General features: G+C 27.8%; 1 protein-coding gene across 7 annotated transcripts; it reads right to left on the bottom strand.

Moving 5' to 3' along the window:
• Window positions 1–166: 166 nt before the first annotated feature.
• Window positions 167–25662, bottom strand: LOC113560183 (protein Gawky). 7 transcript variants are annotated; one of them, XM_026965961.1, is made up of 23 exons: window positions 25429–25567; window positions 15453–15554; window positions 12453–12488; window positions 11836–11911; window positions 11520–11740; window positions 10814–11318; window positions 10246–10742; window positions 9824–10179; window positions 9518–9720; window positions 7419–7595; window positions 6724–6928; window positions 6457–6664; window positions 6311–6385; window positions 6007–6225; window positions 5835–5936; window positions 5464–5754; window positions 5224–5403; window positions 4969–5147; window positions 4650–4815; window positions 2838–3082; window positions 2518–2773; window positions 2128–2247; window positions 167–1042 (listed from the first exon to the last, which is right to left on the bottom strand). In XM_026965961.1, the coding sequence occupies exons 2-23, from the start codon at window positions 15504–15506 to the stop codon at window positions 647–649; spliced, it is 4767 nt and encodes a 1588-aa protein (XP_026821762.1). In that variant the 5' UTR covers window positions 15507–15554; window positions 25429–25567; the 3' UTR covers window positions 167–646. The 7 variants fall into 7 exon arrangements, with proteins under 7 accessions (XP_026821762.1, XP_026821765.1, XP_026821757.1 ...); XM_026965964.1 differs by lacking the exon at window positions 25429–25567 and adding an exon at window positions 18835–19203; XM_026965956.1 differs by lacking the exon at window positions 15453–15554 and having other exon boundaries at window positions 4650–4782; window positions 25429–25662.
• Between the last annotated feature and the right edge of the window lie 388 nt (window positions 25663–26050).

The following is a 26050-nucleotide window of genomic DNA, read 5'->3' as shown; positions in this document are numbered from 1 at the left end:
AATATTTTTGCTTTTTTTTTTCTTTTCATCTTTTACTTTAAATATATATATATATATATATATATATATAATATACATAATATTTTTAGACCTATAAGTTTAACACTATCCTAAAACAATTTATAATCATACTTTTTAATTCCTTTTTTAATAATAAAAAAAAAAACATAGGAAGAAATTTATATATAATATTGTAGCTGGTGAACATGATAAAATTAATCACTAAAAACCTCATTCATAAATTAAAAACACCCCGTAACCGTCTTAATGTCTAAAGTCACAAAACTACTAAAATATTAAAATTAATTTTTAATCCTTATTTACTTTGGTAGTATACAATTAAAAATAAAAAGAAGAACTCACATTATAAATTAATAAAATAAAAACATTCAAGTCTTAAAAAATTATAGGTGTGCTGCCAAAACGATTACCCAGAGTCGAATGGCAAGCAGAATAAAATTATATAATATCTAAAATATAAACTTGGCTCGATTTGTTTTAAGCTTAATAAATAAGTCGATTAAGTGTTCATGGTGTTCTAAGACCTTATTATAAAAATGACGTTAAATTTGGACTCTGTTATAAGTCAGGATTGTATGTATAAATATATATGTAGATATATACATATATATACACGTATTTATCTTTACATTGTTTCACTACCTAAAAGATCGCCAGGCATAAAAGAATTTAAAGATGATGGAGTGGTGCGGTGTGGATCAATTTGGTCAGCTCCAGCCCCCCAAAGAGAGGATGTATTACCAGGAGGTCCAGAGTTGTTGCCACCCCACAGTTGATTATTGGCCCAAGTATCTGAACCCTGTTGCCCCTGAGAGTTGCCGATATTTCCGTTCCGGCCATTATTCCAGTTCGGTTGTTGTTGTTGTTGTTGCTGTTGTTGTTGTTGAGCAGAATTGTTGCCACTTGTGTTGCCCCCACCACCACTCAGATGTGTAAGTAGCATTTGTACTTCAGCATCTGTAGGTGATTCAGCAAATATTGTTGTATTGCCAAGTACACAATTGTTCAACGCTCCTTGAGCCTAATAAACAATCAGGCCCCCAAAAATGTTTGTATAGATATTTTGCTAGTAAAATGTAGATATCTAATATATAAATAAAAGTTCTTTAATTTCTATTTACAATAAGTAATTACTAATTTTGTTTACACACTAAAAAAGTTTTTTGTATCCAGAATGAAATAACATAGAAACGTTAAAATATTTTCACTTACTTAACTTATACTTATTAATTAAAACCATGAAACAATTGTTGTACTTTATTATTAGTATATACTCTAATTTATTATACTTGACATTATTTTAAGCTAATTATGGCCATTCTCTTTAAGCACAATAAATATATATATATATTTTAATCATGTTCAATTATTTAAAAACATTAATAGAAAATCCAAATCAATTTAAGAGCATACATCATAATGTCATGACAAAAATATTGATAATTATATATCAATAATAATATAATATACAAATTACTTTCTTAGTCAAAAACTATTTTCTCTTAGAATAAATATGGTATTATGAAGAGAATTATTATATTTAGTTAGTCATTAATAATGATTCATTAAATTATATTGTAGCTAAAACATTATTTATAAATAATTAATACCATGGCACATTTTATTTTCAAAATCTTAAAATAAATTACACTTATATACTACTATACTAGGATACTGTAACTAGGGTACATAATGTATATTAATATAATTCTTTTAAAAAATGACTGTTACGTTAAATTGTAGTTTCCGAGTGTAAATTCATTTTTTTTTAACTAAATGCTATGCACAAATATTTTTAAAATAATTGGCAAAATTTTTGCATTTTTAACATCCCAAGAAAATAAAAACAAGAAATTTATTTAAGAATTCATTAAATATTAGTCACGAAAAGGGATTTTAAACAAATAATTATATAAAAAGCTATTTTCATTAACATTGGTTAAATGTGATTTTAAGTCAAATTAAAGTTTCTACTCAGAATCAACTAATACATAAGACATATTATTTGCAAATTATTAATTATTCCTTATTCCAAAATGTTGGTGAACTGATTATCTTAAACATATGAACTTATATTCATGGACAAAAATATTAAAAATCACTTACCTTGTTAGCTTCTTCTCTAGTTGAATATTTGGCTAATGCTATTCCATGATTTAAATACATATGAAAATTCAACAATGGTCCATGTTGAATGCAAAGAGTTTTTAATGTTGATCCATCAATCTATTAAATAAATATAAACATTAAAAATAATGATGGGGATTACTTATATTCAGATGTTCAAATATTTGATTAACATATAGTTTTGAGTTGAATTTACTTAGCAATATTTAGATAATTATTGTGGATATTACTCAAACATTAGTTAAATCAAAAATAAATATACAAACGATCCATTTAAAAATAAAATATATTATCGTGTACATAGATTTACTTGAATTATCCTTATAAAATATAAGGTTAATTATTAATTATTGTTTTTATATTAATTACTTGTTGTGTTAAGTTTCTTAGTAATAGCCATGTACTAGCTACATTATTAGATGAGGATTGCCATGATGAAGTATTATTGGAAGGCCATCGAGGCCAACCATTATTAGGTGCATTTCCTGCTTTGTTGGAACTTCCAGTCAGTCCAGGTGGTGGTCCACGAGACTTACCACTTGATCCTAAAACACCACCCCAAAGATCACTTCCAGGATTATTATCAGCCCAATTATTTTTTGGTCCATTCACTTTTCCTAGTGGACTAAAAGAAAAAACAATTTTTTAAGTTTTAAATAATTAAATTATAAATTTAAATGTTTGCATACCTAGTAAATGATGATTGTGTAGATGAAGGAGGTGGATTAAAACTCCAAGTTGAAGATGAAAGAGACAAAGGTGTTAATGGCATATCAACTGTTGATTGAGAATTAGTTGGTGAAGTCTTTCCACCACTGTTGAACAAGTCTGAATTATTTGAGTCTTTAATTGTGGCTGCTAATGATAGTGGACTACGCACTACTGAACCAGGTGTAATAGTAGGATCATCTTCAATATTTTTCATCTGATTACCCTACAATATAAAAGTTACATTTAATCAATACAATTTATAATCAAAAACAAACATATGTGATATACAATTATAAAATAATTTGCATTTTTGTGCTATTTATAGATGTTTTAAATTTGTAATTTTTTTTTTTTTAATATAAAAAAGGTTTAACATTCAATACAATGTTCCTTATAAGTTTTTTATACTCCAATTAAAAATTATTGAAATATATCAAAATTATAATGATTTGCAAATTAATACAGTTTTTAAATTTAATACCCTAAGGTGAAATTATATAGTTCTAGATTTCTTGACATACTCAGTAGTTTGCCAATTTATTTTAATTATAAATGATGATTGTAGTGATTACTAATAAAAGTTCATAATTAATTTTAAGTTACATTTTCTTATCTTATTTTTATATCATTTTATTTTAATACCTTCAAACTTATATCAAAACAAATATTTTGCTTAGTACAACAATAATCAAATAATAAAAACCAAAAGCTAAATAAAGAAATTAAATAGATACTAATAACTGTTGGAACACTTTGTTTAAACATTGCATATTATTGATTTTAAATATGATATATTACATTGTAATTTTAAAAAAAACATTACTAAATAATAATAACTATAAAGGTTTTAACATTTTTTTAATATAGTTTAAATCAGAAACGGATGATAAATCTAGAAATAAAAATATTAAGGTAATTTTTTTTATAGTTCTTTTTCTAATATATCTAAACTAAGTTAGATACCATTAACTAATCTGGTTCACTAAATTCAATGAAAAGATATTTTTACAAATAATATATATTTTAAACGGGGAGTATGAAATAAGAAACAATGAAAAATTGGATAACCTCTATAAGGAACCTAACATACATTATTGAGTCTCTGAAGAGCACAAGAAGTTGGGCGGGTCGTGTATGGAGATCAGAAGGAATGATTGGATCAATAACTAAATGGAGACCCAACACAAAGAGACCTAGAGAACGCCTTGACAGATGGATTTGGATAGATCGAGTACAAGAAGACTTGAAATTGTTGAACATAAGGAACGCAGAAGAATGTGCAAACGATAGAGAGAAATGGAGACAATAAATTGTATTTTATATGTTACGCTTAATACTACATTTTCAAATTTTAAATATAAACTCAAAATTGCCACAAACTTTGTTAAAATTATTTAATTAATAGCTTATAACAAAAATATTGTGACTATTGATTTATAATATTTTTTAATTGGGAAATTAATAACTTATAAGGAGCTAGCATTGTATTAATATTTTAAGCATTTGTAACCAGCAAACTAAATTATTTTTAATTGAAATTTATATATAAAAAAAAAAAACTGAAAAAAAAAATAGAAAATAGCTCAAAAGGAGTTGAAATATTTTATATAAAATGTTTCTACAGTTATTTGTTCTCAAGTTACACCAAAAAATTAAAATCAATTATGTTAACAATTAGATTTGCATAAAAATTCTTGTTCTTTAATTCTTTTTTCTCAGTTATTAAAAGAAAGTACTTAGAATTTTTAACTACTTATCATTTACACATTGTAAAATCAAATAATAATCACCTTCCACGGTTTTCCTGGTTCAAATTCGGGCACAAGATCAGTAGCAAATGCGGATGACGTAGAATTAGACTGAGAGTTTGATCCATTATTGGGCCAAATATCTTTATTGTCCTCAGCATTGTCTGGCCATCCACTATCAGAACGAGCACCAACATTAGTCCAAGTACTAAAATTATTTGGTAAATGAAACAAAAAAGAATTACTAAATACTTGTTTATTAAATATAACAAAGGTATAAATCTAAATTTATTTTAAATACAGGAAAAATTGATCAGTTTTTATACAGAAAGATTCACAAAATATATAATATCAAATTTACCCGTCTCCTTGGCTGAGTAATGAATTGAAGGTAGGAGAAGTATTTCCAGGAGTAGATTTAGAATTGGCTCCTGGTGCTCTGCTAAAATCGTTGCCCATTCCTAAATCATCTTTATCTAAATTAGGTAATTTCCACTGGTTTAACCTTGATTGTTGACTTGTTTGGAATCCTTGTCCACTCTAAACAGTAATATTAAATGTGATCAATCAGTAAAGATAAAATATATAATTGGAAAAATAACAAAATGTAGCCTACCATTTGAGAATCTTTATTCATTGCTAAATCAGAAAAACCTGATTGTAAAAGTGTTAACGGATCATTTTTGAAGAAATCACCGACCTGACCACCCATTAAACCAGATAAACCAGAAAAGTTGGACTGATTTTGGTGGGCTTGTGCTTTCATATGCATGGCTTGATTATTAGCAATTTGATTCTATAATTACATGATTTTAATTAATATCAGTAATCCAACGAGATATTAATCGCAAATTACTTGTAGTGATGCTATTTGTTGCCGGGCTTTATTGATGGCTATTGCAGCTGTCACCATGGCAGGGCCAGATTTAGGATTATTAGCAACGGCTGCTTGTATTTGAACATTCTGTTGCAAAATTTTGATCTGCTGCAGTAACTGATTAAGCATAATTAATGTCTGTGGTGCCAATGGCTGATTTAGTATTTGGTGATTTAAATATCCTGCTTGCACAGCCATTTGAATTTGTTGCACTAACATTCTTAACTGTTGTGCGGTAGGTTGATTTTGCATTTGCCTTGAACCGCCACCCTAAATATAAGATAATAAAAATTAAGCTGAATTAAAATTGTCGGTTACAATTTATATAAACAATATAATATTATCCATACCTGAGAATATTGTTGTTGCATTGTATTTTGTTGTGCAGGTGGCTGCTGTTGGGCTAATATTTTCTGTAGCATGGCTTGTTGTTGGTTAGAATTATTTCCAATCTTTAATTAAAAATTAATCAGTTAATGAATACTTAATATTAAAATATTTATAGATTTTAATTGAACTTACAGATGGCACAGCAAAAGGTAGTTGTTGTGAGTTGAATCGTTGTTGATTAATATTAGATCGATCAAATGGATTTTGATCATCTGGATGTTGGCCACGACCACTATGTGTATTCCATGAATCTAAACCTCCTCCTCCAGGACCTCTAGTAGACATCAAAAACTCTAATGCTTCTTCCATACTAATATTATAAGAACGTGTAACTGCTTCAACATCCTCTTTCTGAAATTTATTTTTATTTATAAAAATATAATTGAACAGATATAATAAAACTGAGTAGAAATACTACTTAGTTGAAATTAGGTACCTTGACTCCCATTTCAGCAAGAATTCTGTATGATTTACTTTGCCATATATAATCTTTATTTTGATTCTTTTGTCCCTAAATAATAAAAAAAAAAATTAAATTGTATTTACAGACTAAAATTTATGAGTAGCATTAAAAACACGTACAATATTCTTCTGTCCCCAAGAACTTTGATCCATATCATTGTTACCACAATCACCCCATGAATTTTTAGATTTAGGACCTGGTCCCCATTCAGAATTTGGCCAAGGACCACCTGCATTTCCACTTAAACCCATTTTATCTTCACCCCAAGGACCAGCAACATTCAAATCATGTTGACTTCCTCCACCAACATCACCCCATGTACCATTTCTAAAAATAATTAATATTATATAAATTATATTAATTAAAAACAATATGTTTAAAGTTACCTTGGATTTCCAGGCCATAACTGTTGTTGATCAACCATTTTGCTAGGTGGCATACCTGCCCTATTTGGTGGAACACCTGGGGGGCATTGATTACCCATATTACCAGAACCATTATTATTCCTACCAGCTGCAGCAGCCACTGCAGCAGCCATATCAGCTTTACCCCAATGTTTACTCATATTGTGTTGAGTGCTCAATAAACCACCTAAAAATAAATTATTATTATTAACAAAGTTATTCATTTTGAAATAGGATAATTATGTTTAATAGATCCAAAATTAAAAAATGTATAGATAAAAGAAATATTTTAATTTTCTAAAAAACTTCTTTACTCAGTATGTTATTAACCATGAATATTTCCTATTTATAATAATATAAGTATAGCAAATCTTAGATTTTTAATACAATTATGTGATTATAGTTAAAAAAAAAATATATATATGAAATTACAAAAGAAAGACAAGATAGAAAAGATAGGAGTATTTCAATCAGAATACAGAATAATTAATAATATGTGCTTTATGGTCTATACAAATAAATCTTCAAACCTTTTTTTTTTTTTGGCACTTTTAAACATATAACTATATAACTATTCTCGGTACTACAAAATTAGGGGAACTAACCTTAACATTAAAAACAAATAAAAATAGACTATAATATATCAAACTAAACACTAATAGGTTTGGTTGTCTTACCGCCAGGCACATTGGGCCTAGTTTGAGTATTTCCCCACAAAGATGTGCCATCATCATAATTTAATAAATTGCGCCTGTGATCTGTGGGTGAAGGTTCTTCCCATCCATTTCCTTTGTTGTTGTTATTCATAGGATTTAAATCTTTGGGTGGTGGTGGTCCTGACCACTGATTAATTACTGAAAACAGCATAAAGAACTTTTTGCTTCAATTCATAAAGAATCTATTTACAACCATGTATATGATATGTAAATATTTAAATTAGTATTCACCAATGACAATAGTAAAGCATTAAATAAAAATTTAAGCTAATTAAGCTTTTAAAAAATAAATATTGATAAATGTATAGGTTGTTTTGGTCTTTTATACATAAAAAATATTTATAATTACTCATAAATAATAAATTAATAGTATTAATTTAAAAATGACAATCTCATTTTAGAATTAATACCATTTTCATAAAAAAAAAAAATTAATAATATTAACACATGAATTGAAATAATTTTCGAATATAAATTTTAAAACAAAATATTCTAATTCTAAATGAAGAAATAATTTAAATGTATGAAAAGTAATTTTAAAATTATATTGTACTAAAAATAAATAAGTTCTTGCATTTGACAAAGTTAACATCTTAAAACATGTTTTTTTTATCATACATAACTTATTAACAAATATTTTCAATTTAATTATACTTTTATAATAGAACAGTCATTATATAATACCTAAAATATGCTCATAATAAAATGATTTAACTTAACCACCACCTTCATTAATTTTATAGACAAATATAATACAATTGAATTTTTTAAATCAAAGATATAAATATATTAGTTTATAATGGAACATACGTTTACTAACCAATTATGTATAGATCAAAACGTGAATTTTAATAATCTATATACAATATTAAGGAAGACCCGCTTAACTAAAATACATAGAAACCAGAATGTAATGTGTACCTAAGGTAAGGCTTGAAGATTTATAATTATTTTACAATCACTGTTGGTAAATCATGCACCAACATCAATAATATAACTAATAATAAATTATATAGATATTTATAGTTAAACATGTACAAAGCTAATACATCTGAAGTATACAACAAACAAATTTAACTATAATTAATAGTTTATATATTTAATCTATTTTTTTTTTTTTTTTTAATATAAATTTTAGCAGCTATAAGAAAACCATTTTTAAATTTTAATACATCAAAATTTAAAATATTTCATATTTGATGATATTTAAGAAATATTTAATATTAAACTTCTATACAATAGAATAGAATAATTTTTAATAAATAAAAAGAATTATATTAATTTAAAATGTTAGTTGTAACTTGCATAACGTGCTAATATAACCCTTAAGATAAGATACTAAAATGATTTTACTTTTATAAGCAATATACTCCTGTAAGAATGTATCAGAATCTAATGAAAAAAATATTAAAGAACTATGCTTAAGTCAAAATAGATATTTTTAAATCTATATATCTTGTAAAAATGTTTATTTTTAATGAACAACAATGAGTTTAAGTTATATTTTTATTTACAAATTTATATTAAAAGTAAAATTATAAGTATTAAAAATGTTATGTTAGTTATGTATGAATATGTTGATAGATAAAAAAAAACACTTGCTCTAAAACAGAAAAAAATATAACTGATACATAGACCTACATTTTAAATAATTTTTTTTTTTTTAAATGATTCAATTTTAGGTAGTAATTTATACCAAGTAATAATATATTAAAAAGTAAAAATGAATTTTAAAATAAATTCCATACATGTTGTTAACAGAACATATACGGACATCAAGTAATTCAAGTTAGTAGCCAGTAAGTAGATTAGTGTTATTCTTATTAAATTCATAAAATCATGTAAGGCATAAATCAAAAATTTAATATAGTTATAAACTAAGAGATAAATTAGTTTTAATTACAAAGCATTAAAATGCAATCATATTTTTATAAATTTTATATTAATTAACAATTTGATTTACACGAACAAGTATTTATTATTATGCTTTTAAATTCAAACCTTTAAACTCCAGTTACTTATAATTATTAAATATAATATTTAAAACAATGATAAACTACCTGGCACAGGTCCTTGTCCAAGTTTTGCACCTGGTGTAGCTATAACTGAAGGTGGTGGTCCAACTGATGGAGGTTGAACATGATGTTGCATGTGATGTGGTGGTGGTCCACCCCACATAGGTTCCATACCAGCACCACCACCTGATAAAGTACCATTCAAACGACCACTTATACCACCCCGAGCATCACTACCAATTCCTCTGCTATTAATAAATAAATAAAATATAAATAATTAACTTGTATTATTTAGATAGAAATGTTGTAATTAAAGGTTATCTTAACTAAAATATTTGCATATAAAATTACCTATGATCAACAATTCCATTTGGTAAAATGTCTCGACGATGAGGACCCTGATCAATAGATCCTGGTGGCCGATTGAGATCATTCCATGCAGTATTGCCAGAATTCCAGGATTGACCTTCAGGTCCAATGTCTTTCTTAGGAGGCCCTCCCCACATTGGACCACCAGGTCCCTGTGGAGGAGGTTGTCCTTGACCCCACTGATTGCTCATAGTAGTAGTTGGATTAATGCCCCAATTGCCTGTATTTGCTTCTGCTCCACTTACACTACTAACATCATCATCTTCACCCCAAGTACCGCCAATATTGGACGCTGGAGTATGTCCCCAAGGGGTTTTAGATACATTTTGTACTGGAATCTATAAATAATAATGAAACAATTTATAGATTTCTAATATTAAGGTATTAGTTTTATAATAAATTACTTGTATAGGAGGTTGTCCACCATTTCGTAAAGTTGCTTCCCACAAATCTGTACCATTATTGACTTTGCTCCATCCAGGACCACCAGTTAATCCTGTTAATGGTCCATCCTTAGTATTAGGTTCTGGACTATGCGGAACATCCCACTGACTATCTTGATTAACATGTTGGCCACCCCATCCATCTTGAGCATATAAAGCTTCTCGCATTGTATTTATTTGTTCCAATTGTTGTTTAGTTGAGGAGTTAGTAGCTCCATTCCCACCATTTGTTGGAGGTGAATTACTAGATTGAGGATTAGAAACTGCGCCTGAAGTAGTGCTAGCTGTAGTAGTTGTTGTTGATGAATTACCAGTAACCTGAGGTACTGAAGAGGCAGGTAGATTTTTTCCAGCTGCCTGAGCCCATGATGTAGTATTTTGTTGATTAGTAGCCTGTGATGTAGATATAGTACCATTGCCGCTTGATGATCCAGGGTTTGAACTTTGTCCTTTATTACCTATTAATAAATTACATAATTAATATAATTACTTAAAACAATACATAAAAATAAATAATATTCTAAAATACCTATGTTAGATGTTTGACTAGTATTATTTGAGCTGGTACTAGAGGACTGAGGGCTTTGTTGCCAAGGGCCATTAGAGACAGCATTTGGTGGAGATTGGCCATCAACAAGTGGACTTGTATTCCAGTTCGAAGTACCAGTGACAGATGCGGGTACTTGTGTAGTGCCGGGATTTCCCCAACCAGCTGTAGCTGTACCGTTACCAGATGCCAGAGTTGTTTCACCACCTCCTAACAAACGACATACAGTGGAAATACCCCAATTTCGTTTGTACTGTGCGATCGGATCAACATAAAGTTTGTTAAATGGAATGGTTTTGTACATTGCGCTTTGATCATCACTGTCATTATCACTTGTTGAACAATTAGACTTAACCCTAAAACTAATAGTAGTAGTAACATCTTTAATGTGAGCACCAGAGTAGCAAGCCAGCAAGGTTCGTTTTCCAGTTCCCCCCCTTGTAGAACTATCAACGTCACTGGCAGTTACCATCGTACCATACAAATCCTATAACAATTAATAAAATATATCAATTTGTTTTTAAGAAATATTTTCATACTTAGTAGTAATTTAGTTTACAATAATGATAATATAATAAGTATTTACTTTAAATCTAAATAATTTAAAATCAGTATTACATTCATTAATGAAATAATATTAGTATTTAACTGTACACTCAGTTAAAATATGAAAAACTCAATAATTTACCTGTGTTTGTTGATGGGACGGAGGATCTCTAGTAAATCTAAATGTTGAGCTGGATATCACAGACCAATTTAGGGGGATGGTGGGCAAATGCAACACAAACGATGGTGATGATTGTCGGGAATGGCAGAGGGAGCCAGCTCCTCCTCCAACTACCACCCCGGTAATCTTATTTCTTGCTATTACAGCAAAGTGATCAGCCTTATCAATGACATTACACCATTCTAATAAATTTAAAAATATATATTATTTCTATTAATATAATTTTTAAATAAGCAACACTCAAGGTTAAGAAGATTTGTTATATTATATTCTTTACCTGTACTTAAAGACAAAGCATTATTACAACTTAAGTTGGATGGTAAGGTAACTTTTGTGGCACACACAATATCATCCTAAAATATTAGAAATTTCGATAAGTGTATACAATAAATTTACTAAATTTATTAGTAATATATTATAATAAATGAATGATTAGAAGCATCAAAATTAATTTAAAAGTTTATTTTATATTAGTTTTATTATGAACTAATCATCATAGAACTTCTATTAATATTAAATAAATATATATAATACAAAACATTATAGAAGAACTAAACTCTAATATAATATAATATAATTTTAATAATAATAAACATAGATAATTATCTAAATACTTTATATCAGAAATAAAATCAATAAAATATTTTATATTTACATTTTTTTTTTTTTTACAAAGTTGTTTGTATATATTTGGTTCTAAAGAATCTACAGTATCTCTTAATAAATTAGTACATAAAATATATGCATAAAAAAGAATGAATAATAAAAAATATATATTTAATAAGAATCCCCATTTAATTTAAATAAAGCTAATATAGATATTTAAATTTAAATCTTAAAATAGTTAAAACATTTATTTTATAGAACTAAATAAAAAATACTTGTTTGACTTACCATCAAGCTCTTATTTCCGTTTGTCTTTATTTCCTCCTGAAAAAAAATAATATATTTTATTAACTTAAAAATATTGTAACTAAAAGAAATAGCTATAAATTATATATTGTTAAATGTATATTATTTATATGTATTGTTCTAAAAGTGTAGAGAATAAAACAGGGTTCAATATGGATAACAGCAAAATTAAATGAGACAATTTTTTTTTAGGGGTTATTCATATACATACATGTACTCCTGATTTATAAATTGTTATTTTTATTATTTACAATTTCAATTAAGTAAAACAAAAAAAGGAGAAGATTTTTATGCAATGCTACTATATAATATGTTTTTAATGTAAAAAAATAAAAAGGATGTTTTATGATTAATATTACAGTAAAACCTCAAAAAAAAAAAAAAAAATATTTTATCAACATTTATCGAAATAAATCAATACCTATCTTACCTCCGGAGGCATAAAGCCACTCCCTAAAAGGAGATACAGTTTAGTGGTTATCTGAATTGAAAATCTTAATTTTTACAATACCATAACTTTTTGTTATTTGTATGAATACTTAAATGTTCTGTTTCTTATTTAAAATTAAATGTTAACAAAAAAAAATTTAAAAATTAAATAATGTTGATAGATTATGATTTAATACAAAATAAATTAATTAATCAAAACATAATAATCTATACATGTGTTTTGTACAACAACCTCAGAGGCAACCGAGGCAATGCCCCTGTTGAGGACCGCTAATTGTTGGCTCAGGGGGCATCTATTTAAAATGATTGCATTGAAGTCTAATGTTTAAGTCAAATAAAAATATTATTGAAAATTTTTATTTATATTATAATTATGCTATTTAATTTGTTGTTGAAGAACGGAACCCAATATCCATAATTATATCTATATTTATCTATATAATTATATTATTATAGTGTTTTATTGTTTTATTTTTATTGCGTTACTTTTATAAGAGGAATTTAGAATTATAATATCATTGTAATCACTAGGGTAGGGTTAGAAATGTTTATGCAACTAAAATGTATGAATATGTATGCATATATGCACTAAAAACCAACTAAATATACGTGAACATTTTAAAAAATATGCATTATAAAATAAAGAAATGTGGACAAAAAAAATACAATAAATACATATGTAGAGACAAATTTAATTAAGAAGGGGTTATACCCGCATGTGTTATCTCTGTCTTACTAATATAGATCATAGTAAATTTTCGTTCTGCAGAACACATTTTGTGATGTTAGCTTTAATATTAGAGTCAATTTACCTATAATCAAACTTAAAGGTAATAATGTTATCTAGGGCATCTCATAGGATTTTATTGGTATTTCGATATTTAAGTGAGTTACGAGCATTTTAAAGTTTTAATATTTTACATAACCATAACTCACTTATAAATTATGATATCAATAAAAGCCTATGAGATGCCCACGATAATATTCTTACCTTTAAATTTGATAATAGGTAAATTTACTCTAATATTAAAACTAACATCACAGAATGTGTTCTGCTAAATGAAAATTTGATATGATCTACATTACTAAGACAAAAAAAACAGATGCGGATATAACGTCCTCTTAATAGAATATAAACAAATTAGGCCGATGCTAATTTTATGTGCTTGTTGTATTGTCCATTACATTTTCAAATTTTTTTATTTACTATATGAAATTAAATTAAATATTAAAAACACATATTTTAAAAAGAGTTACATTGAATAATTATTGTTTGTTTTAAATGTTTCGTTGTAAATTATCGTCTTATTGGTGCTGAAATGTATATAATATTTAAGTAGGTACCTTTACACAGTATAACCATAATAAATTCTTAACAATAAATAAGTGATAATTTGACAAATACAGATAATCACACTTATTTCAGATTCGATTAATAAAATATATATTTTTCAGCATTTTGCATCAAAAACCGACAAATATGCGCTTAAAAACAGAAAAGAACACAAATAATGCACTTGTAAATAAAAATGGTAAAATATAAAATTATATGCAAAATAAAATTTTGATATTTTGAATATAGATAATATGAACACACATTTCTATATAAAAATGGAAGCTATGGACAACATAAAAAAATATGCAAAATCATAAACATCCTAAACCTAGACTATAATCACTAATTACCGCCCATGACCCGTGTCATTCGTTCTTACTCCTTCAAAGCCTAGTTATATAATTTGTTGAATTTTTGTCTATTGTTAATATCAAGTAATAAGTATGATCAATTGATATCAGCATTCAACAGATATTATAAATTGATAAATTAGGTAAATTATATAGAATATTTCCTTTACAATGACACATACATTTTATAATTTTTTTAAATTATTTTCATTAAGAAAAATGTATAATTATTAACATTAAGGTAATAAAAGTTACATGTTAAGCAACATTTTTCTTTTAATATTAATATTAATACAAATAATATAATTTTTAAAGATCTAAATGTGCAAACTATATGAAAATATATTTTTTAAATCACTTAATAATAAATATCAATTGTATTTTTTTTTCAACACATTATAAATATGAAAAAAGAATTATAAAATCGTATAGGGTTACTAAAGTTATAAAAAATGTTATTTAATTTGGTTTAACAAAATTATCAAAATACAAAAGACAAAAAAGTAATTTATATAATTACCTAATACCTACTTATTTAACCATGAAAAATGTTATGAACATTAAAACAAATGATAAATAATTAGTTTTCGTAGATACTACTAATATATATTCATATTAAATTAAAAATATGGTTAACTTAAATAACCTAGAGTTAGGTTAAGAATCGGAGGATGTCTTGTATGAAGTACTTGTAAAATTGATAATCATTTAATCAGAAACCTTTTATAGGTACCTATTATTTATAATATGTATATCATTAAACAAGATAATTCAAAAATATGCCGTTTAATAAACATTGCTAAACAATTTAACAATTAATCAAATAAATTGAAAAAATTAACTAACCTCTTTTTGTACAGCGCTTGAATCATTTATATTAGATACACATATTATAACCATTAGGCTTATAACCGTTTATTCTTTGGCAAATTGATGCATATACCAAGTCTAAAACATTAAAAAAAATATATTAACAAATACTCTCTTGGTTAACATTAACCTAACCACAGGTGTTTACAATATAATACTAAACAGATTGATTTAATAAACAGTATGAAAATAGACATCTGTTTAAACACAGTGGTTGACAATAATATAATAAAACTGGAAAGAGTAAAATGTTAATTTTATCATTTATATGTTCTATACGTCAAATATTCATGTTTTATTTAACATAGAATTGTTCAATGATTTACCAATCAAAGAAAACAATCAAATTGAAGAATTCAACATAATTAAGAAAGTACCTACATGGCTACATGTATAAATATTTGATTTTTGTTAAATTTTATATTGAAATAAAGTATCAATTAAACAATGTTTTACTAACGCACACAAAATTAAATAAGGATGTTAATAACTATGTATAATATGCATAAGATCCTATAAATATGACAACCTACAACAAGTGTTAGAAATGTTCTAATCTTAACTTTTCATCCAAGTATAGACATATCTTATTAATCACTATAACTAAACATCGCTATACATGTGTTTTATAAAACAAATGTTTATAACAAAAAGTACATTTAGTGAGAACTTAAGATTATGATCACAATTTATCATTTTAATACATTTTTCATCATTAATTAACTACTATATAATATAATATAGACTCTACAATACATATCCATAGTCAATAAATATAATTTAGTGAACACAAAACATCAACTATTTTTTTTTTATTAGAAATAAACAATTCATATACCTAATGCACAATAAGTTTATGTAGTAGGAGAAATACAGGACATGCTGTGTTGAATAAGTGGGTTCTAATTTACATACACACATTTAGTATAAATAATCAACTATTTAAAATAATATTGAAAATATGCTATAACCACATGTGATGTCTTAGTCTTACGCTATACATATCATGGAATTAGTAGTTACAGTTTTGTATTTTTACCTTAAATATTAGAGAAAATTAATCTATTTGTAAACTTAAAGGTAAAACACTAACTGTGTTCTCTTGTCAGCTTATTTAACAATATTTTAATTTTTAAACATTTTTTTTAATAATTTATATATATTATTAAATTTTAATATTTTATTTATTAATAATTTGTTTATAAGTACAAATATTGTAAAAAGCCAATAAAAAAACAGAAATAATGTTTTTACTTTTAAGGTAGATAATAGGTCAATTTACTCTAAAAAAAAAATGTACTCAACATAAAACTGGAACAGCTGAACTTCATTCAATGAGAGTACAAAATTATGTTCATAATTTATCAATAAATATATTTCTCACTTGATATTACTACACGCAATTTTATTATAAGTATATAAGACAGAAAAGATTACTTTAAGCTTACTTTAAGTATTCAGTGAGAGAGTTCAAAATTATGATCACAATTAATCATTTTAATATATTTCTCATCATTAATTCAAATAAATATAAAATGTTGTAAATTTTTTCCTGATTTACATACCTAAGTGTGTACTAGTAATTTTATTATAGTATCTTACCATAATCAATAGATATAATTTAATATAAAATTCAAAACTTACTATTTAAAATAATATTATAGGTTCAGTGAGAGAGTTCAAAATTATATTCATAATTAATCATTAATTATATTTCTCATCATTCTATATTATTATATACAATTTTATTATAAGAACATTAAGACAAAAAAAAGATTACTTTAAGCTTACTTTAATTAATCAGTGAGAGAGTTCAAAATTATGATCACAATTAATCATTTTAATATATTTCTCATCATTAATTCAAATAAATATAAAATGTTGTAAATTTTTTCCTGATTTGCATACCTAAATGTGTACTAGTAATTTTACTATAGTATCTTACCATAATCAATAGATATAATTTAGTGTAAAATTCAAAACTTACTATTTAAAATAATATTATAGGTTCAGTGAGAGAGTTCAAATTATGTTCATAATTTATCATTAATTATATTTCTCATCATTCTATATTATTATATACAACTTTATTATAAGAACATTAAGACAAAATAAAGATTACTTTAAGCTTACTTTAAGTATTCAGTGAGAGAGTTCAAAATTATGATCACAATTAATCATTTTAATATATTTCTCATCATTAATTCAAATAAATATAAAATGTTGTAAATTTTTTCCTGATTTACATACCTAAGTGTGTACTAGTAATTTTATTATAGTATCTTACCATAATCAATAGATATAATTTAATATAAAATTCAAAACTTACTATTTAAAATAATATTATAGGTTCAGTGAGAGAATTCAAAAATATGATCATAATCAATCATTATAAATTGTTCACATCACTACAGTAAAAAATTATAAAATTGATTTTTTGTCGTATTTTTAGAATGTCCAACTTTAGGAAAATCTAATTTAAAGTTGATATCATAATGTCAAAAGTAAGTATGCGAGTCATACTATTTCAGATACAATGATAAGACTAAGTTAAATTTTTAAATTTACTAGGTGCACGGTGCACTTCTGATAGAATATGGGATTTAATCTAAAAACACAAATACCTATCAATTATAATTTTATTAGATATATAATTTAAAAAAATATCAAAATTAAACATAATAAAAACATACCTATATATACCCCATATTATATTTTAATACCCAGACAATTTAGTAACTTAGTTTAGAGTCCTAACAAACATATTTGTTTATTAAAAATTACAAACAACAAAACAAATATTAACACAATTAAATCTGAATGAACCAAAAATATCTAAATGTCGCACTGGCGCTTAACATTATCAAAAATATCAGAATTAAGCACAGTGATACCAACATTAAAACAGCCTTACGGGAAATTCGCAATAGTATACGACATCACTGCAAAATGTCATTTACTTGTAAAAAATAAAAATCGATCCGTGGGGTCGATATTTTCACGACATATTATAAAATGTTTTGAAATGAAAAACTACTAACAATTACTATAAAAAATATTAAGTGTGAACACCAATTAAATTATGAGTATTAACGAAATGGTTTTAGAAAATGTTTTTAAATCTCTCATAAGTAATCTTTTAGGCAAACATTTAGAAAGGAAAAAACAGTTGTCAACACGTAACGTTTTTATTTGCATTTTTACACTACAATTTGAAGTTTATATCTTACTTTAGTAGTATAATACTAGATTATGCAAAGTGAAAATATTCCAAATTACTACGTGACGATCTGATTGAAAAAATAATAAAAATACTGTTATTGCCGAACAAGAAAGAAAAATAACAATAATAAATTACCTTCAGACTGGTATATCCAATATTCCACAGAGATTAAGATATTTGTCACTTACACTAATAACACAGACGCGTTTTTATTAGAGATTATTCACTTAATACTAACATATTATTTGTAACAATGTATGTATTATCATTTAATTATCATTATTAAGTACTTAATAGTTAATATTTATATATTTAAAACGATTTATGCTCAATTCTTGTCGATTTTCGTTGAACAAAAATAATAACAATATTATAATGACTTTAATATATTCGTAGGGTGGAGATGTGTTCGCGTTTTTGTGAGAGATGAACGAAAACACGACGGGCGAACGAAAACGCGAACGACGCCGAAAAATACAGGAGCACGACCGTGCGGTGCGCGAGAGGGCATCGTTCTACTGTCAGCCAATCGCCGCCGATCCGGTTCACCTATTCCGTTCGGCCAATCTTCACTCCCTCGGCCGCCGTCGCCGTCGCCGTCGCCGACGTTACCACCTAACCCCACCAGCACTACCAAAGCAACGCTGCCGCCGCCACAACCACCTCCTTTTTAGACACCGCCGTCACAACTACCGTCGCCCGTTCGCCACGGCGCGACAATAAAAATTGATCTGGGACGCGTACTAAGCGCGCGATAAAACGCACCACACTCGCTCTGTATAATTTACAATAATATTGTACAGTAGACGGCGGTGGCGGTCATGGCTCGATAACTAAGGGTAGTGAGTGAGTGAATAATAATATGTGTGTGATTGCTAAATTTGTAAAACTTCAAACTTGTAATATTATTTCACTACTGCCGTGCTCATGTACGGTCGTTGAAATAAAAATGTATATATTATAAACACCTCGAAAGTACGAAATTAAGTGCCAAAAACATTTCATCTGTTGTTGTTATTATAATATTGTTATTGTTATTGTTATGAAACAGAGTCCGTTACGTCTTGCGATCGCGGCCCTCATGTCGGTGCGCACAATTAGAAAGTAACTACATAGTAAATACAGTTTTATTGTGCGTATACGTTTTAAGCGTACAACAATGTATGAACGATATATTACTATGTACAATGGCGGAATGTAAGACCTAGGCCGACGACACGGCGGTCACACTGTAGCCAACGAATACAATAATTATGGCGTGAATGCGTGATGTTTTGATTCGTATTTCGTATTTCTTTTTTAGTTCCCTTTCGCTACGCTTTACACGCGCAAACAACGGGACTTTCCCCTCCGACGACGACGCCGCGGAATTGCCGCTGCGTCCGTTACAGTTAGATAGGTTTATTATGCACAGATTTGTTTTTTTTTTGCTACCGAAACATCCAAAAGATAATAACCGATGGAAATTGCATCAGTCAATAAGCTTCCCTTCCATCCAAAAAACTACGACCGTCACGTGCGTTACGCGGACTACTATTATTATTATAGTTTTGTTGTGCAAAAAGGCGGAAAACAACAATCCAAAGATGAAAAAAAATAGTAACGCAGAAAATCGTTCGCAACGACGACACGGCGACGGGGTCGTTGACATTTGACCGCTGCATGCAACGTGAAAGTCGTCGACTGAGCCGGGAAACAAAATATCGTTAGTCGGTACTTATTTGGGGCCAATCGGACAACCCTCCTGAACTCACAACACCAACAAGGTCAACCCTTTTCATCCCCACGCTCACTGATGATTTTTTTCTATGCATTTTTAGTTTGTACAAATCTAGATTAACATACATGTATTGAATACCTAAGTAATATATTTATTATAATAAAAATATTGTAGTGAGATTATTGATTTTAGAAAAATCGGAACTGGTAGTTGGTACTAACACCACACCGGCGGCGGGTACACACAATAATAATAAGAATAATAATAATAATAATAATAATAATACAATAATATAAAAATAAACACGCGCAAGACATGGTCGAGAGCCAACAGCAGCTGCTGTTGCTGGGCAAGTCTACAGAAGGGGTCACGATGGGAGGGGAGCAGCGACCGATGTGTTTTCGTGTGCGGCCAATGGATCGTGAAAAAACGATAAAAAAATAAACTCCGCGCCGCCGCCGTTGCGTGGTATGTCGACAACGGTTGGTCACACTGCGATCCGAACGAACGTATCTCGTAAAATACGGTGCAGCGGCAGCTTCCGACCGCACTAGCAGCGCGGGACCGGGGACACGCTCAAAACGACAAAATACGCTTCGGGCACTACCAAGGTTGCTCCTAATTTCTATGCTTGTAACCGTCGTCGTTCTCAGGGTCTGATCTAGCCTGCATGGATAGTCGACGTTAACTGCGTAATTTTCGTCAATAGGATTTTTTTTAAATATTTTTTTCTTCTACGCCTTCCACGCGATCGCAGCTATTATGTACTATTATAATAATTCCCTTCTCTCGCCATAATAATATTATGGTATCGGCGACTGTATACGTTTTGCAATATAATAATATTAATATCGTCATTGTTATAATTACACAATACCCTTCGTTGTCACCTGATACACGAAATGTAGGCATTACTATACGGTCAACGATTGATGAACATCAACGGTGACCGGCAAAATGTAAACAACGGCTACGACGAATCAGACGATCCGCGATTTTGAAAGTACAGGCCACGACCGACATGCGCAGAAAAATCGACAACAAAATCAAAGCACCTACGCGAGACATACAACCTTGACTGAGAGAACTTTTTTTCTTTTTTCAAAAACAAGTTATTGCCGGTTGAACACTACACTTATAATGAACGTAACAGGAATCAAAAATCTAGCTGTATTTAAATATTATTATACATAATTATAATTATATTTAACAATAAACGACATTTTCTGTTTGTTGGGAAAATATTTAAAATTTTTTAGGATTTGTATTGCTCGTCAAGTTTCATAAATCTGTAGTAATTATTACAATTACATTTGAATCTAAAATTATCAACTAAAAATAAATTTCTTGTCAATTAAAAAATATAATTTGATACTATAATATAGTTATTACTTACAATTAGTTAAATTTTGATATTTTAAAATAACATACAACAGATAGAAACATTTATTTATTTTCATATTAACTGTACAACCATTTGTTATCAAAAATCTACTACTAAACGGTTTAAATTAAATAAATCCCACCAATAAAAGTTATCATATAAAATAATAGATACGTACACTTCAACAACTATATTATTATCAACAGTGTTACAAAAAACAAATGAGAACATGTTGTGAAATAGCTGCAGTTTACTGGCTAATTATTTTGTTGAGAATAGTTTTAATTGTTTATTTTTATATAAGAACACACACACACACATATTTTTTTTTAAATACTTCGAAATATTAATGTTTACTAAATTAATACAGTATACACTATATTATTATTTCATCCAAAATTGCATTTTCGTCTGAAAATATGTATTGAAATTTTTTATAGACATTTAATTCACAGTAAATAAAGTAAATAATAAATTAGTTTGTATGATAAATCGATAACAAATTATAAATGTTTTTTCTAAAAATTACGAAAGAATAGATTTAGAGTGTATGCCAATATGCTATAATTTACATAAACATGTCAACGTCAATACCATGCGAATCGCGATTGTGTTGTTACTTAATATTTATCAACATCAGAAAAAAAATTCTGACAGATGATAAGACACGTGAAACAGCGAGAAACTATGAGATACTCAATTTCGTATTATGACTTTAAGAGTGCCAATAAATTATTAAATTCTACACAATTAATATCCTCGTCGTTAGTAAAATACCACGAATAAATTCCTTTTTTTTAAGTTCATTAAATAATGATACCAAAAATAAATAGTAAAAATTTTAAATGTATTAAATACACTAAATTATATAAAAACATAAATGGTTCATCAAAATTATATGGTTTATAATAAGAATGTTTCATTATTATTTTATTTTACGATTTTTTCCATATTTTTATTAAAATGTAAAAAATAAAGAAAGGAGGAAGTTAAGGTACAAATCAAAGTAGCAATAACAGACATCAATAGGAAATGAATGTTTTGGTTGAGCGCGTATAATTATTTAGGAAGACCTAATAGTGATTTTCATTTACATGTTATCTATTATTTCTAAAATTGCTTTTCGAGGGCAAACAAGAATCATTCAATTCGTAAAAGCTTTTTTATAATAACATGTTTATAGATTATTTAATAAATGATGTAGGTACTAAATGAATTAACACAATTTGTTCCATTAAAAGATATTTTATCCAAATATTTTGACAGCAAACATTTAATCAGATTAATGTGTTCTAGTTCTAAAACGCAATTCATAAAAATAAATAAATATAAATATTTCAAATTTACACCTAAATTGTTTTTAAAAGATTGGTTTTACTGATCTGAAATCCACAAAACAATAGTTGATAAATATTCTTTCTATAATTTATTCATATTAATTATTAACATATTATAATTATATTTAATATTATATCTACGTGAAAAATCATTGAGAAAACGAGTAGGTTTTACTAACTAGGTTAATTCAAAATTGAAACTTTAGTTGTTTTATTAAATTTAAACAAGATTAATTTAGGTTGAATTTAACACAATAAATAATAATCACTATGAATATAATTTTTATTAAATTAATGAAACAATTGCCTGATCTTATAAAAGCTATGCAAAGTAAATTTGAAAATTTGATTTTATTACATATGAATAAAACTTACATTTGTAGAACAAACAAGTGTTAACTAGGAAATCTGCAGATCTTCTTACATTACGAAATGGGTTACAAGATTATACTCCATAAATAAACAATACATATATGGTATTATGAGTATAGTATACAGAATCTTTAAAATTAATGAATACGAAAAACTAAATTTTTTTTCACTAGAATGAACAAAAAAATTTAAGACAATTAATAAAATTTAATATCAGTATAGTTAACAACTATAGAAATTACTCTCACTGTCACCGTAACTGAAAAATTTATAATATTTTAATGACCTCAGAAACGACGGGGAACGAAAAACCAGAGACAGTATAGTAACAAAATGCATAGACTAATATCATCCATCTCGCGCTTAAAGTCTGTATGGCTCCGATAAAATTAACTATAAAGATAACGAACATTGAAGGTTTTAACTCCTGTTATCACTATCATAATTATGTTAAATGTTTAAAGAACTAATTATAATTATCAAGGTACATAATATTAAGGCTACCTAAATAATATTAATAATAATATAACAAGTAATTTAAAAAATATTTAAATACGATAAAGAACGCTACATATTATTAATTTATTAATCGTGACTTGCGAGTGTACCAACTATATCATATCGTATCGTTCATTTTTTAATCGATTTGTTTTTATCACGCAATAAGATTTTACAAAACGAATGGTGTCTATCTCTGTATCAATATTATTGTAATCCTAGGGTAAACGTTAAATAAGTCAACGTTTCTTGGATTGTGGGTTAAACAAACTCGTGTAAACGTGTTCTATTTTCGAAGATATCGTTAACAAAAAATAGAAAATTGTTATGTCTTAAATTTTTATTATCAAAAATAATAATTAGCAGTATTAGGCGATGCAGTTTTAAGTAACTTGGTTACTAGTTTAGCCAAACTATTATATATTGTTGTTCACTAAACTAGTAATCGGGTTGCTCAAAACTGCATCACTAGAACATGCTTAATAGTAATGATAAACATAAGCGCAATCTGAGGGAAGTTTGGGGGGCATAGCCCCCTCAAAATCAATCATACCCCCCCAAATGGTTTGTAAATATTTCCATCTACCTTTATACATCTCAGGGAGCATACACACAGTACATACATACAAATTATAATAGCCCTCCCAAATTTAAAACTCAAATTGGGCCTATGATAATAACAACCAAACTACGTAGTCCTATCATGGGAAAATTTGTGTGGGAAAATTTGTGTGGAAAAACGCAAAGTAATAGCAAGAACGCGACAAAATAAAATAGTATTTTGACGAACGAAAAATAATTTTTTTCAGATATTATCAATGCTATGAAACAAGGCAAATGCTAATACTGATGTATTGATCGGCTTTCAAAACTAAAACAACGATAATATAAGTAATAATTATCATTACCATAATATTAGAACGATATATATACGGAGAACCCGTACGAGATGGAAAACGATTTTCTTACTTCTTTTTATGGTAAGGGTCGTAGGAAAATCGACATAATTTGACCTTTATATTATTATAGGTAGTGCGTATTTCTGATAACGATTGTCCCCACACAAACGCACACACACGCACGAGCGCGCGACGGTTTAATTCCAATTTCCAGCCGTAGATATATAGAGGGCACGCAAACGTAAGCACGCACGCTCACATACGACACGTAATTAACGGATGTGCAACGATAATCTATTGACGCAAAAAAGTATTTTATGGTCAGGGGCTCAAAGCGGATAACGATATCGTATTATTCTTAATTAAATCAATTACATTACGAAAAAATAAATTTTTGTTGTCGTCGTTGTCATTATCGTCTAGTTTCGGGGGAGGGAGGGGAAGACGTGGGCCATAAATGACAAAACAAACGTAAACAATTTTTAATAAATAAAAAAGCAAAAACGTAAAACAACGTACCTTGTATGTGTGTGATGCAGACGACAAAATGTGTTTTATGCAATCCGATTGTATGGTATCACAGGAATTGGTGTATACCGACGCCTGTGAGTGCGGTCGTCGTTTCAATCGGCCGACACGATAATTCAACGCGAATACGTCAACAAACGCGAATCGCATCCGAACAAGACAGAGCAGACGCCATTTTTGTTTGTGATTATAGAAATGGGACAAGACAACGAAAGTATGCGGCGGTACCGCGCGCGCATCCGTCCGGTCGGTGCTGCTCCTGCTCGACGGCCGCTCGCGAATGCGCAATACGACGCGCATGGAAAAAGAAACCGACGCCCGCGCTCCTGTCACCGTTTCGTCCATGACAGCTCAAGCACCACCGGCGGAATTATAAGTACCTTAGTACCTATACCTACCCAATACATATATAATAGTATATTCATATTCATAGGTCAATTTAGATGCCAATATTATAACCGTCGTTACTCGTTTCTCTACATCATATTATTATTAAATTACACCCTAGATCAACACTAAATGTGAATTATATTTTAAATTGGAAAAAAATTATAATTTGTATACAAAAATGTATTTTAAAGAAAGTACGTATTAGGTAAACTGTATAAATATG

The sequence above is a fragment of the Rhopalosiphum maidis genome, chromosome 1 (genome assembly GCF_003676215.2).
Source record: "Rhopalosiphum maidis isolate BTI-1 chromosome 1, ASM367621v3, whole genome shotgun sequence".
Classification (NCBI taxonomy): domain Eukaryota; kingdom Metazoa; phylum Arthropoda; class Insecta; order Hemiptera; family Aphididae; genus Rhopalosiphum; species Rhopalosiphum maidis.
Note: the sequence above shows the minus strand (reverse complement) of the source record. Positions and strands in the feature narration are given on the sequence as shown.